Genomic DNA, 15631 nt, shown 5'->3' with positions numbered 1-15631 from the left:
CCACCCAGTTTACTCACATAGCGTTTAGTCCTCCTGAAGACCCCAAATATGAGTGTGTACTCTTCTAACTCCAAGGATCCTGTTCCTGAACCTTTAGCAACTTTTGACAGTGTTGACTTCATCTACTTCTCACTGCAGCTCTTCCTTATGACGGGAAGGCCTCAGTTGGAAGCCTGGTCCGACAAATCACTCCACTTGTCTGAACCTGTTTTCTGTTCTGCAGAGCAGGGACTGAGATAGTCACTATTCCGTGTTTGTGAGCACAAAATGAGATAATATATGTAAAATCCCTGGCATATAATTAGCTCTCAGTGTATGATGGAGATTATACTTATTTTGACCTTTCCTTGGTGTCAGAGATACTGACTATCCTGCCTTTCCGACCACTCCTTTGTCTTCTTCATGGAACCCTCTTACTTTTTCATTCTGCCTTCTGTCAAGCTTAGTACCGTGACTTTAAATATCATGTCTACGTGAATGACCTCCTAGCTACCCTTCCTGCTCCCTCTTCTAACTGCTTACTGGACAACTCCCTTAGTGTCAATAGGCACCTCAAATTCAATCAAATTAACTGTCTTAAGAAATGCATAAAAATAAAGACAAATGGTCTTTCCCTGAAAAGCTGGTTTGTCCTTGATTTCCCCACTTATATTCATAGAGCCACTATCTTCACAGTTATCCAGGCTGAAAGCCTCCATCAAATTTTTCCTCCCTTTGTTAAAGCTAATTCTTAGCTAATTTGGGGTATTTTTGCCACTACAATAATCTGTCATGTCTCTTCTTTTTTTTTTTTTTTCTGTAATTGCTCAGCACTGTTAGGCCTTCAGTAATTTTGACCTGATTTATTTCAATGACCTCTTAAGGGATCTTCCTGTTTCTCATTGAGTACGCTCCTGTCCATCCTTTATTCTTCAATTAAAGGAATACTACTAATGCAAATCTCTGATCAAAGATACTCCTCTTTCGGACACGGTTACATAACTCATCATTCCCTTCTTCTCCTAGAAAGCTTCCAAAGCCAATAATGAATAGGGAAGAGAAAAACAAGCAAGCTGCATGTTTGGTCAAACTAAGCAATGTTACAAAGTATTTGTATATGCAGGAGATGTGTGGGAGGAAAAGGTGAAAGCTGAGGAGAGAGAAACCAGCGCTGGCAATCTTCAAAAAGCACCAACAAAAATGTAATTCGTAGATGTCACGAGCACCCCAAGCAAGGTGCAAGTTTCTCTCTTTTTCTGGAACATCGTGTGCAAGAATGAGAGTGAGTTGGATAGTGGCAGGAGACCCTCCTGACTGTGACTTAGTACATAGAAGGAAAGAAGGTGGGCTACGTGTAGAATTATGCACATAAGACATGTTTGCAGGAGGGAGTTTGTCTTTGTGATAGCTGAAAAGAAAGCTTTCCAGTGGGATTAATAACTAGCCTGGACTGCTACCCTGGGCCCATTATAAACCAACTCACTAAATTATAAAATAATATAAAGGGATTAGCATATACATTCTTAAAAAACAAAAGAGCAAAATGTATTCATACACACAAAAAATAATCTTTATAAAAACGTTTCCTGGGAACAGATGAACATTATGAACAAATATTTTACTATGAATTAAACATTTTTAAATCTCAGTGAAGTACTTATTTATGAAGAAATAGTTCAAAGTTGGAATGCTAAAATTCAGGATCCGAGTAGGTGGGGAAGCAATAGGAGGTAAAATGTGAGTAGCACGCAGGGAGTAGAGGGGAAAAAATAAAATCATCACAGAAGTACAGAAGAAATGAGAAATGGTGCAAGATCAAATACACATTGTGAAAAACCCCATGCAGGATACAAAAGAAAGAAGTGAGGAAAGTGAACAAAAAAGAAATGAAATGGAGATAGTTAATTGGGATTAAAGAGAAATTATAGAAGACAGAAAATGGACATCCAATGTAAACATAATTAGTCTCCAAAGAATAAAACCAAAATAATGGCTCATAACAAATATTTTAAGTATAATGACATAATTTAAAAATATAATTTAAGGAATATTTTATTAACATTTTTTTAAAACTTTGGTCTAGGTGTTGCAAGGGCCACCTTATGCTGGAAAAACTGATTAGAATCCTCAACACCCAGACATATCCTTGTAGAGTTATTGAACTTCAAAGAGAAAAACTAAAGAAAATAAAGAATGTTTTGGGCCACCAGACAAAATGGTCAAGTCCCTTATGAGGTGGAAAATCAAGATGGCCTCAGACCTTCTTACGGTAATAGTCGATGTCAGGAGAAAATATAGTAACAGATTTTATATTGAGCCACTGTCAGTCAACTATAAAGACTACTGAAAAAAGCAAAAACAAACAAACAAATAAAAAACAAGTTTAAAACATTCTAGAACTCTGGCCTTATTGTTCCCATAAGTAATTCTTGCAAAAACTACTAGAGAAGAATTCAATCTACCAACCAAGAGATGCTTGGGTACACTCTGGCCAAATCACTAATTGTGAGTATTGGTACTAGAATCTAATAGAACTAAGATAAAAACAAAAATGGGAATTTGAGTAACAAAAAGGAATGGAAATGTTATTTTCCATACCAAGGTAGAAATAATATAATAACAGTAACAATAGTATAACAATAGTATTTTTAGTAGCTCTGTATTAGTTTCCTATTGCTACCATAACAAGTTACAATAAATTTAGTGGCTTAACACAACAAAAATTGGTTCTCTTAGAATTCCGGAGGCTGGAAGCCTAAAATTAAGGTATCCGTAAAATTACCTTCCTCATGGAGGCTTTGGGAGAGAATCATTTCCTTGCCTTTTTCAGCTTCCAGACGCTGCCTGCATTCCTTGATGCATGGTTTCTTCCTTGCATCAGTCCAACCTGTTGCTTTCACCCTCAGTGTCCTGCTACTACTTTGATCCCCTGTCATTGGATTCGGCTGTCCAGATAATCCAGGATAATCTCTTTTTCTCAAAACTCCTAACTTAATCACATCTACAAAGTTACTTTGCCATATAAAGTAACATCTTCACTGGTTCCTAGAATCAGGATATGGACATCTTCAAGGGGCAAGGGCATCATTCAACCTCCCATGAACTCCATTGGTTTAAGTCTCCACCATCCTTCCCCACTCAGTGAAATTCTATTTCCTCAAATTGCTGGGACTCAGCTGACAGGGGTGTGCTCTGGACTTATTTGTTTATGGCACTTACCACTTTGTTCTTTGATATAGTGATGTATGAACTTGTCGTTTCTCTCCGTTCATCCCATTCTACCTCCATTCTTTTCACATTAAAATGTCCTTGGGGGACGAGGTTGCAGACATGTTTCTATTCCCGTATTCTACTGAAGGTACATACTAACTTCATCAAAGACTTCTTAATTGCCAAATCCAGTACACACTTTTAGGTTCATCATTCATTCAACAAAGACTTATTGAATACCCATTCTGTGCCAAGCAGTGTTCTGGACTCTAAGAATACAGCAGTGAATTCCTGGTCTGTTAAGATTTACATTCTGAAGAAGGAAATAAATAATAAACTAATATATACATAAATTGGTGCCTGGTAATAAGAACTATAAAGAAGGAAGGCCAGTCTTTCTTATTTGCCTTCTTCTCAGCTTTTGCTCTATTGATTCTCACCCCCTCCTTCTTGAAAGTCTCTATTCCCATAGTTTAGGGCATCTCTGGGTTATCTTCCTGTCCCTCTGACTGCTTCCTGTGATTTTTTTTTTCTAAAGATTTGCTTGGCTTTCATATCTTGTAAATATTGATGTTGTTCAATTACCCATCCTGTGCCCTCTTCTTCTTGTGACCTTTAGGTTAACATTTCCCAATCCTCTATCTCCATGCCTGACCCCTCCCCTACCCCAAACCTCAATATCCAAGGACCTCTAGTCATTCTCACCTCGATTTACCACAGGCATTTTAAGCTCAATATATTCAAGAATGAAATTTTGCTGTCTCCAAAATCTTGTGTTGGTATTGCACTGCCAATCTCAGTTGGTCATTATATACCCAGGCTCCCAAACTAGAGACTAGGGGATCACTTTTGACTTGTCTTTCTCTCTGACTCCCCACTTTAAATCAATCACCCAAGGCTATCAATTTTGCTTTCTAAATATCCCTCCATCCAAGCTGTTCCTTCGGGTCCTCATTATCCCTTACCTAGAATATTGCAAAACTTTCCTAACTCTTCCTTCTCCAATGCCCTTCCCATCCTTTCTTCACACTGCTGCCAAAGTGATTTTTCTAAGACATAAATCTGACTGCATTGTTTCTGAGACAAAATCCTCCAGTGGTTTCCACATGCCTTCAGGAGAACGAGAAACTCCTCCACATCATTTATAAGTCCTTCTGTTCTGGCTTCATCTCTCTCTGCGTCTAACTCACACTATACCCCCAGCATTGAATCTTCAATGTCTTGCCATGAATTTCCCAAATTCACTGGGCTATTTAATTCCTCCACTATTTGTCTACTGTTCCTTTGATAAAACATCTTTCTTCATCTAATTGGTCTAGTGAACTAATCCATTAAAACCATGTGTGGTCATTATTTATGCACTTAAATCTTCCCTGACCTCCTTCAGAAAGAGGAAATAATAAAACCACATTTTTATGTCTTATCCCTACTTGTATTCATTCCTACATCAAGGCCTTTGCACTTGATGTTTCCACCTCCTGGAAGGTTTTCCCCCTAATTCTTCACTTGACAGCTTTTGCTAATCATTTAAGTCTTAGTTCAAATGTTACTCTCAAGAAGGCCTGCTGTCTACTCATTCTAACAGAGCATTCCACCACCACCCTGGGCACTAGAAGTATCACCCTTATACTGGTTCTTTAAAGGGCCTTCTCCATGCCCACCTGGGATCTGGCACCAGCCATGGCTACGGGCTATACGGGTGGGGTGCCCTGAGCCCAAACCAGGACCCGCATGGACCCCAAACATATTTCAATACTTCAGGGCATTTTTCAACCATCTATTCCCCACATGGGGTCAACCAGATGCCCCAAATAACTCCCAGACTTGTGTTTACGAGGTTAACCAATGGCTCCATGTCCAGCCCTGGTTTCAGGAAGGCAGTCTGGCCAGCAAATCACTCCAGCTGACTGGCACAATACTTCTGTCATGGGGTCATGCAGGATTGGGTAGCCAGAATGGTTCTGCTACATTGATTTGGAGTGACCCAAATTGTTTATATAGAAAAGGTCCCACATATCCTGGGAATGACACTGCTCCTTCATAGCACTTACACAATTTGAAACTGCACTGTTATTAGTTTGTTTATGCATTTATTTTTTGGATCCCACTCTCCCACTAACAGAAGTAAGTTATAAGCTCCATGAAAAGAGTACTCTTAGCTATCTTGTTCACCATTGGATATTCAAAGACAAAACAGTTCCTGGCACAGAAGGTATTCAGTAAATTTCTGTTGAGCAGAAAAATGAATGATTGCATGCAATGGTATATTTAATTACAGACCTCTTTCCTCCTCTGAATGTAAACTCTCAAGACAATGGATTTTGTCTTATTCACCTTGGTCCTCACACTGGCATAATGCCTGCCATATGAGAAGGCATGAAAGCAACATCTTTGAATGTATAAACAAATTAATGAATAAACAGATGAATGAGTGAATTAATGAACATATATTATCTAGACTTAAGGTTCTTAACCTTGTCTGCATGAATCTAATGTGAACATAAATTAAGAACCTCTAGTTCTTAAAAGCTCTTAGGGAGCTTTTAAAAGCTGCAATGCTCAGGACCAGTTAAACCAGCATCTCTGGAGATGCGTCCCAGGCATAAGTATATTTCAAATATCCAGGCAAGTCCAATGTACAACCACAACTAAAAATAAGGTGACCAGCCATCCAGATTTGTGCAAGACTGAGGGATCTCCCAAGATGCAGAAATTTTGGTGCTAACCCTGATTATACTAGGCAAACGGGAAAGATTGGTCATCCTAGTTGAGAAACACTGATCCAAAATATCATCCAGGACGATGCTGGAGTGATGTATTTTCAGTTTTTGGAAAGTCAAGACTCACCGGCTTCATGCTTTCCTTTGACATTTATCATGTTACCTTCAGGTAGCTCACATTGCTCTTAGTGACTGCTTCCGGCTATGTGTTTTTCTCCAGATATGTATTGCTACTATTGACTTAGGTGACATATAAATTTGTGGCGTACAAATGGCAAGGGGAATAATTAAACCATTCCGGCATGTCAGCAATGACCAATAGAACAGCTAAAGAAGCGAAGAAAAGTATAAAGGCAATCTTTCCAAATGCAGCCCCAAGGAGCCTTCACTTTTTTTCTCTTCAAAATGATGACAGTACATTTTGACATGTTCCTGTTTATCACCTGTTTGTGCCAGTGACCCTGGTATGAGTTTACAGTCTCTGTTGTTATCTGGAAAGATGAGAAATATATTTTTATGGAAAAATCCCTATGTAAACTGAATTAATATCCATCATTCCACACACTAATTATTTTACTACAAGCATATGGTTTATACTGAGTCCATCAACGTGTGGACACCAGAATCAGACTGTTATCCAAGTCAGCAAATAATAAATGTCGATGAGGATGTGGAGAAAATGGCATCCTTATGCACTGTTGGTGAGATTGTAAATTGGTGCAGCCACTGTGGCAAACAGTATGGAGCTTCCTCAAAAAATTAAAAATAGAACTACCATATGACCCAGCAATTCCACTTCTGGGCATTTATCTGAAGAAAACAAAAACACTAATTTGAAAAGATATGTGCACTCCCATGCTCATCGCAGCATTATTTACAATAGCCAAGATATGGAAGCGACCCAGGTGTCCATCCACATATGAATGGGTAAGGATGTGGTATATAATGTAGTATTACACAGCAATGGAAAAAGAATAAAATCTTGCTATTTGCGACAACATGGATGGATCTAGAGGATATTATATACTAATTGAAATAAGCCAGGCAGAGAGAGACAAATACCATATGGTTTCACTTATATGTGGGCCATAAAAACAAAAAAACAATGAACGAACAAAACAAATACAGACTTACAGGAGCAGAGACCAAAGGGATGGTTACCAGAAAGGAGGGGATGGGGTGAAAAAGGTGAAGGGGAGTATAGTCCATAATATTGTGATAAGTTTGCTCGGTGACATGTGATTACTAGAAGCATTGGGGGTGATCACACTAAGGTATAAAAATGTTGAATCGCTATACTGTATACCTGAAACTAATATAATATTGCATACCAACTATAGTTAAATTTAAAAAAAAAAAAAAGATTGTGAAGCAGTGGTTCTTAATGGCTGATTTTATCTTTTTTCACCTCTGGGGGAATTTGGCAATGTCCGGAGGTGTTTATAATTGTCATGACTTTGGAAGGAGGTGTTATTGGCATCTCATAGGTTGAGTCCAGATATGCTGCTAAATATTATACAATTACAGAACAGCCCCCACAATAAAGGATTATCCTGCCCAAACTGCCAAGAGTGCCAAGTTGGAGAAACCCTGCTGTACAACTGAGTGTGCTCTTCAGGAAGAGGGGTATTGATGGGAGTGATACACTGGGTCTCCTTGGTATAATAACTGATCATGTTCTCTCTCCCATTTTCTCCTACTTGTCTACTGTACACAGGAGCCAATGCCTCGGCCCCAGACCAACTGAGCTTGGCTTTAGCCTGGAACAGAGTCGACATCGCTCGCAGCCAGATCTTTATTTATGGGCAACAGTGGCCGGTAGAGTATATGTCGTTATCCCTGAAAAGCCCGCTTGCTTGGGCAAGGGTGTTTGTTTAAGGAGCCTCTGAGACCAGCTCAGAAACGGCTTCCTTTTATTTAGGGTGGAAATAATTTAGGAAATCACTGCCACCTGGTGGAACATACAGCTAAGCTCAACTCAAAAAACGTTCCAAATGTTTCTCTCTCTGAGTGGCCCTTGATAGCAATTTTCAGCAGCAAATGATGCCATTTCCTTTAAATGTATGAAAAAAAAATATGTGTTTGTGTGTGTGTGTATATATATATGAATGACAAAGTTGTGTTAATTAATTAAAATTAAGGAAGGATTGGAATTAGCAATTTGTTTCTGGTTGTCTTTGAGGTTGCTTCTTCCAAGTGGTGTCACCCCATGCTGGTGTATGGCTGGGGCGCACCTCAGGATGCAGAATTAGCAGGTTTCCCCACGCAGGTACCATCTGGTCCTGGTTGCTACGCACAGGTCCTCCCTATTCCCAAGAACAACACAGAGAGAACCAACACTTTATATAACTGTTCTTGGCTTGTTTCCCTCAACTGACTCTCCCAAAAATAAAAACTTGGAAAATTAGCCATTGGGTGATGTATGCATGTATTCTCAGGAGGCAGCCAGCAGCCTACAATTTGATTTCTGTGCCTAGCAAATCACTGACAGACAACATCCTCATGTGCAGGGCTTTATAAACCCTTCCTTTCCCCAGAGAGCTTCTGCCCACTGAGCCCTTGTCTTCGTTTAGTGCCACTAGTGGATTGCTGGTGTGCAAAGATTTGTCAAGGAGTCTGGACATAGGGAAATTTTTGTGACAGGAATTACATAAAACCCTAGTAAACAGACCAAAGGACCTAAATAATTGCTAGGTCTCTGGGTAGAAATGGGTAAGACAGAGGCAAAAAGCTATCACTTAAGTTAAAAAAAAGAACAGCCTACTTTCTAATCTGTTTACTAGGGTTCCTGTTCTCAAGTCAGCCAGAGTCTAATTCAGAGTCTAAGGAAGATGAAAACAAATATAGCACTTCACTGGTAGTGCAAAAGCAAAAGCTTGGTCAGAGAGTTGGGAGAAGGAAAGCTTTGTAAACCCTTGTACTTTCTCAATATTGAGAGGGAGGGAGGGAGGGAGGGAGGGAGAGAGAGAGAAAGAGAGAGAGAGATTGACATTGACATTCAGGGGGGAAATAAATTTTGGACCTAGAAATCCTTGAATTCTATTTGTGAAGACAGGTCCCAAAACACAAGAGAGATTATGACTGTCCCAAAAGTGGAGCTGAGAACAGTTTTGCATGTTCTTGAATATGCTGAAAGTTTACCAGATGTCAAAGGCATCCATTTGTAAACTATTCTGGTGAATGCCAAAAAACTGCATCTTTAGACCCTGGGGCAACCTAACTCAGTGACTTGATTTGCAGGTGGGGTCTTTGGAGCAAGCCATGTTGGATGCCCTGGTTCTGGACAGAGTGGATTTTGTGAAATTACTCATAGAGAATGGAGTAAGCATGCACCGTTTTCTCACCATCTCCAGACTAGAGGAATTGTACAATACGGTAGGACCAAGCTAAGGCACTTTTTATTTTCTCTACATTTTTTGTTTTACCTTCTCCTGCTCCCCACATGCCTGTGAGTCTCCTCCCTCCCCTCCAAATGCATGGATCATTTTTCACAAATGCTTCCTTAGACCTGTGTAGACAATAAACACCAAGATTCCACTTGTTTTAACTGCTCAGTTGTCAGCATCTAAGGCAGAAAGTTATGTGATCACCAAAAGGTAACATTCTTAGATTCTTACACAAAATCACAAGGCTCTGGAAATTAGAACACAGTTTATTTGTAAGCCCAGAGACTGTTGGGGCAATCAGCAGAAGAGGATTGATTTAACTCCAAGCATCAAAGGAGGCCGATTAACTTATCCTGCACCATCTTGTTATCCTTAGAGCTATAAAGTTCATCCCTTTCCCACTATAACAGAATAAAATGTAAAGCTCCTCTTGTTTGGAGTTACCCAAGAACAATTTTTTGTTGTTTTGTAATGATGTGTTAATTCATGCACTAGGGATACCAAGGAGTAATCATAAGAAACACTACTAATTAGGAAGTTTTTGAGAGTATTCAGTGAGTTAAGTACATTGGCCCTGAGCTGATACTCACTAAAATCCAGTGAAGTTTAAAATGTAGATATTGCTTTCTCCCATTTTACAGATGAGAATCCTGAGGGCAAACAGTAAATTGGTTTATTCACAGTCACAAAATTCCTAAGAAAAAGGCTAGTACTGAAGCAAAGCTTGTCTCAGAGATTACTTTTCCCCTTATTTGTCACAATGCTTCTCTGTCCCACCACCCACAGTGGGACAGATGAGATGGCACTTATTGACCTATCCCCAGTCAGTGATAGGTGTTAGATGGTGCCACCCTGGCTCTATCTTATTCCTACTGCTGGAAGTAGAAAAGATTAGCAGAGTAGCTCCAGGTTTCTGTTTTCTCTGGAGATTTTGTTGTTGTTGTTCAGCATATTGAGACTTTCCGTAAGAATAATGGACCAAAATAGTGGCGTAGGAGGCCTAACTTTCTATCCCCACAAAAGGATAATCCATTAGCCGTAGAAGCATTGGATACATCCCTAGAAACATACATCCTACCAAGTCTGAACCATAAAGAAATAGAAAAACTGATCAGATGAGTAACAGGTAAGGAGATTGACTCAGTAATCAAAAACCTCCCAACAAAGAAAAGCCCAAGAATAGGTGGCTTCACAGGTGAATTCTATGAAACATTTAAAGAATTAAGCCCAATTCTTTTTCAGCTCTTCAAAAAATTGAAGAGGAGGGAACACTCCCAAACTCACTGACCCTGGTACCAAGGCCAGATAAGCACACTACAAGAAAAGAAAACTACAAACCAATATCCCTGATAGATAGAGATGGAAAAATTCTCAAAAAACAAAAAACACCCATAAAACAAAAAACTAGCAAAGCAAATTCAACCAGCACATTAAAAAGATTATTCCCCATAATCAAGTTAGATTCATTCCTAAGTACAAGGATGGTTCAACATATTACAAATCGATAAATGTGACACATCACAATAATAGAATGAATGATAAAATCCTATGATCACACCTATAGATACAGAAAAAGCATTTGGCAAAATTTAATATCCTTTCAGGGTAAAAACTGTCAACCAATTATGTATAGAAGGAACATACCTCAACATAAAAAAGTGATATATGACAAACCCACACTCAACAGTGAAAGGTTAAAAGCTTTCCCTCTGAGACCAGGAAAAAGACAAGGGTACCCAGTCTCACCACTTCTATTTAACATATTACTGGAAGTCCCAGCCGGAGCAATTAGGCAAGGAAAAGAAATAAAAGACATCCAATTTGAAAAGGAAGAAGTAAAATTGTCTCTGTTGGCTGATAAAATAATCTTGTATATAGAAAATTCTACAGACTCCACCCAAAAATTGTTAGAACTAAATGAATTCAGCAAAATTTCAGGATACAAAATCAACATTCAAAAATCAGTTGCATTTCTACACACTAACAATGAACTATCTGAAAAAGAAATAAAGAAAACAATCCCATTTACAATAGCATCAAAAACAATAAATTACTTAAGAATAAATTTAAGTAAAGAAATGAAGACCTGTATGCCAAAAACTATAAGACACTGATGAAAGAGACTGAAGAAGACCCAACTATAATAAATGGAAAGATATCACATGTTCTGGGATTAGAAGTGTAAATATTGTTAAAGGGTCCATACTACCCAAAGCTATCTGTAAATTCAGTGTAATCCCTTTAAAATTCCAATGACATTTTTCACAGAAATAGAGAAAAACAATTCTAATATTTGCATGGAACCACCAAAGACCCTGCATAGCCTAAGCAATCTTGAAAAAGAAGAACAAAGGTGGAAGCATCATACTTGCTGATTTCACACAAAGCAATTGTCATCAAGATATATGGTGTTGGCATAAAAACAGACACATAGACCAATGGATCAGAGTTGCAAGCCCAACAATAAACCCATGCATATATTGGTAACTAATATTTGACAAGAGCGCCAAATATTAAAAAAAAAAAAAAAAAAAAAAAAAAAAAAAAAACACTGTAGAAGCTCCTCAAAAAATTGGGGGCTGAAGCGTGGTGAAAAAGGGGAGATATTGGCCAAAGGGTACAAACTTTCAGTTATGAGTAAGTTCCAAGGATCTAAAGTACAGCATGGTGAGTACAGTTAACAATACTGTATTGTATACTTGAAAGTTGCTGAGAGTAGAGGTTTAATTGCTTCACCAGAACAACAACAAAATGGTCATTATGTGAAGTGAAGGATGAGTTGAGTCACCTGATTGCGGCAAACATTTCACAATATATACGAGTATCAAACCATCACACTGTACACCTTGAACTTACACAATGTTATGTGGCAGGTATATCTCAGTAAATCTGGGGGAGAAAAGAATAATGGGGTTTTTAGTAAAATAAAAAAAATGAAACAGAGTTGAATGACTTGCAAGTCACTTAGAGAACCAAGACAGAAGAGTGGCTTATTCCAATCATTGGAAAGAAGGAAGTAGGAAAGTTCTAGATTGAGAAAGGCCAATAGATTTCATCACTCCAATCAACTGGTGGTGTTTCCCTGGAGTCCTCTGTTGAGGAGGATTAGGGTACAGTGAATGGCCTCGGTAACAATAACAGCTTACGTTTATTGAGTGCTAAGCACTGCTTAAGTCGCTTTATAAACATTTCATCATTTAATCCTCACCACAGCCCGATCAGATAAGTGGTATTATTATCCTCGTTGGAGAGTAGGTAATACTGAGTCACAGTGAAGTAGCTTGCCCGTGGTCACAGCTGGGAGGGAGCAGAGCCAGGTTGGGAGCCAGGCATTCTGACTCCAGAGCCTGCATGCTTAATCCCTACACAATACTGCATCCCTCGGTGGAAAAAGAGTTCTGAGAACTATGTCCGCATGACTGGGCTGAGACTGGAGGCAGCGTCCAGGGACTGTCTCTGTCCTTGAAAGCGTCCTTAAGGATTTGCCATCACTGTTTGAGTTCCTCCGGTAAAGTTGCCAGATTTGGCAAATAAAAACACCGGATGCCCATTTACATATGAATTTCAGATAAACAACAATTTTTAGTATAAGTGTGTCCAAATATTGCACGGGGCATACTTCTATTAGAAATTAGTCATTCTCTATCTGGAATTCAAATGTATTTTATCTAGCATTCCTATTCCTGAAAAACAATTAGGTGGCAAACAGTTTCATTTTATTCTTACCTTAAGCAAACGTACATCTTTTTCCCAAGCCTCTCTTTTTCCCAAATTACATGTGGCTTTTTCTTTCAACTGGAGTTTAGCAAATTACCACCCAAGAACTAAATCCAGCCCACTGCCTGTTTTTATATGGCCTGCAAGACCGAGAATGGCCTTTTACATTTTTTAATGGTTGAAAAACAATCAAAAGAATGACATTTCGTGACATATTGAATTTTATGAAATTTTACTTTTTGTGTCTTCAAATAAAGTTGTATTGAAACATAGGCAAGCTCATTTGTTTAAGCATTTTCTCCAGCTGCTTTCACACAACAGAGGAGTTGAACAGTTGCCACGAAGTCTGAATGGCTGACAAAGTATAAAATGTTGACTATCTGGGTATTTACAGAAGACGCTTGCCAACCTCTGCTTTAGACAGTTTCTCATTCATGATGATGGGAAATAAACAAGTTGGGACTGGAGGTATGCCAAACTGTATTTCCAACGCACTAAGTTGGCACCTTCGTCTCCCCCTGCTACAAAACTAACCCCTCAAATGATGTTTTGGCCCAGCTGTCAACAAAGTTGATGGCTTCCTTGATAAAGTTTGAACCTAGAACCTCAAATGCTTTTTCTTGAGGAACCACAATCCAAAACTCTGCCAGTGTGTTTAGAAAAGACAGGACAACTGAGCAAGTACAACAAGGTTCATCTGAATAACTATCCCTCCGCCAGCCAGAACCCTCCCTTCCAGATCCTTCTTGCCTTGCCAGTGAGAGCCCCTGACTAGCAAAACCATTTGATTCTTCTTTATTGTTTTCAGAGACACGGGCCCTCAAACACATTGTACCACTTGGTCAGGGATGTCAAAAAGGTAAGAACCCTCTCGACTGCAGGTCGGAGGCCCTGTCTTGACTGCTTCCTGTGATTAGAAAGCGTCTCCGTTTTGCATTGCATGAGCTGCCAGAGTATTCCTGTCTTTGCCAGAACCCACGCATTGCAGGACACAGTGTGTGTGTGTGTGTGTGTGTGTGTGTGTGTGTGTGTGTGTCTTTTAACTCTGACATTTCTGCTTACGATGCAGCTGCGGTTTTATCTCGTCTCCATGGTTTTAGATGCTTTCACTGGGCATAGTGCTTTGGGAGAGTGGAACTCTAGGCGTTTCCCCATGTCATGTGGATTTATGCCATTACTTATATTTTTCTATATGCCCCTCACTGTTTGGGGAGCTAGTCTCCAGGCTGTCCAACTGACCATAAGAGGTATCTTCATTTACTAGCGCCTGATGCAGTGTATCACTGTCATTCTAGCACGATACAGACTGTAGTAAACAGCTCAAAAAGTCTCAGGGCAAGAGGGACTAAAACATATATATATTCCGTTCTCCTAAAACTTTATTTTTTCCAGTATATTTTTTCATGTTCATTACCTAATTTGATTGGGGGACGAGGTAGCCAATAAATTTGGATCAAGCAGACTTATTCCCATTTTACAGATGAGAGGGTTGAAATGCAAGGAGGCGAAAACTATATTAAGTGGTTAGTGAAGAGCTAGGATTAGAATTCTGAACCTTTCATTAATAATAATAAAATAACGATACATAAAATTTAGTGATAACTAGGTGCATGACACAAGCTAAGCTTTCTATGTATCTTAGCTCATTTCATCTTTAAACAATTCTATGGAGTAAAATTTTTATTTTATTATTATTATTTTGTTATTATATAGTACTATTCCCACTTATAGCTGAGAAGAGTGAGACACGGGGAGGTTACATTTAAACTTACCCCACTGCTTGTTCTTTTGCCCCCCACAATCTCTTTCAGAGGTAGCTTCAGTTTTGAGTCTTTGACAGCATTCCCAGAAAGTGAAGCTTTAACTCCAAAGGATAAAATAGATGGTGACACTTCTCTCACCTCACACCCATGTACACGCACACTCACAGGTATACCCACCTACCTGTTTGTAGCAATTCTTCACCAAAGTACATAGGACATAGAGAAAGCTACAAGCTAAGGTCATAAACAGAGTCCAATTCCTTCATGTCATAGGACTTTGTTGGCTAGAACTGACCTCTAGGTGTCCTGTAGCCACTTTTTCATTTTTCCTTCGAAAAGCCACCAAAAGTGCTGGAGCTGCTTATAATGTACCTATTAACCCACTGGAACTTTTTCATCTGTGTGAGTGAGAGAAGCTTGTAGTTTTTTCAAAGCAAGGGAAACAGCTGCTAGGCGATGTGTACATCCAACCCAACCACCACTGCACCAAGACCATACCTTTCCTTAGTCTGCCCCATTTCAGACCATAAGCACACCTGCCCTCAACAAACCCATTTCTCTTTTCCTCAAGACTTCCAATTTCGTTTAATTTATCCTGGCTTACAACTGCCTGGAAACTGAACAGGGGGAGTATCTTGGAAGATTACGTGTACACATCCAATGTGTATTCTTAGCCAAGACATCATGTTGTTCAATAAAATATCTTGAGTTTTCATAAAATAATGAGATAATATCCCCCTTCCCTTAAGCTATTCCCAAGAATTGGGGAGGAAGGAATTGTGAGTTTCTCTGAGGAGACAGCTGTGCCTTTGATCCTCAGTCCCAGCCATTGGCCAATCCAAACTTTCAAATAAAG

The 15631-nt window shown here is 39.2% G+C and overlaps 1 protein-coding gene across 12 annotated transcripts in view; it reads left to right on the top strand.

Moving 5' to 3' along the window:
- Window positions 1-15631, top strand: part of TRPM3 (transient receptor potential cation channel subfamily M member 3) — an 821435-nt gene that overhangs the window by 709704 nt on the left and 96100 nt on the right. For all 12 annotated transcript variants that reach the window (XR_013994426.1, XM_081066266.1, XM_081066264.1 and 9 more), the window contains 3 exons: window positions 7627-7727; window positions 9150-9284; window positions 13821-13871. Coding sequence is in view for 11 of the 12 variants with exons in the window: in XM_081066266.1 (XP_080922392.1) it covers window positions 7627-7727; window positions 9150-9284; window positions 13821-13871 (287 nt within the window). In the remaining variant the exon portion in view is untranslated. The remainder of the gene's footprint in view (window positions 1-7626; window positions 7728-9149; window positions 9285-13820; window positions 13872-15631) is intronic.

The sequence above is a fragment of the Rhinolophus hipposideros genome (genome assembly GCF_964194185.1).
Source record: "Rhinolophus hipposideros genome assembly, chromosome: 11".
NCBI lineage: Eukaryota > Metazoa > Chordata > Mammalia > Chiroptera > Rhinolophidae > Rhinolophus > Rhinolophus hipposideros.
Note: the sequence above shows the minus strand (reverse complement) of the source record. Positions and strands in the feature narration are given on the sequence as shown.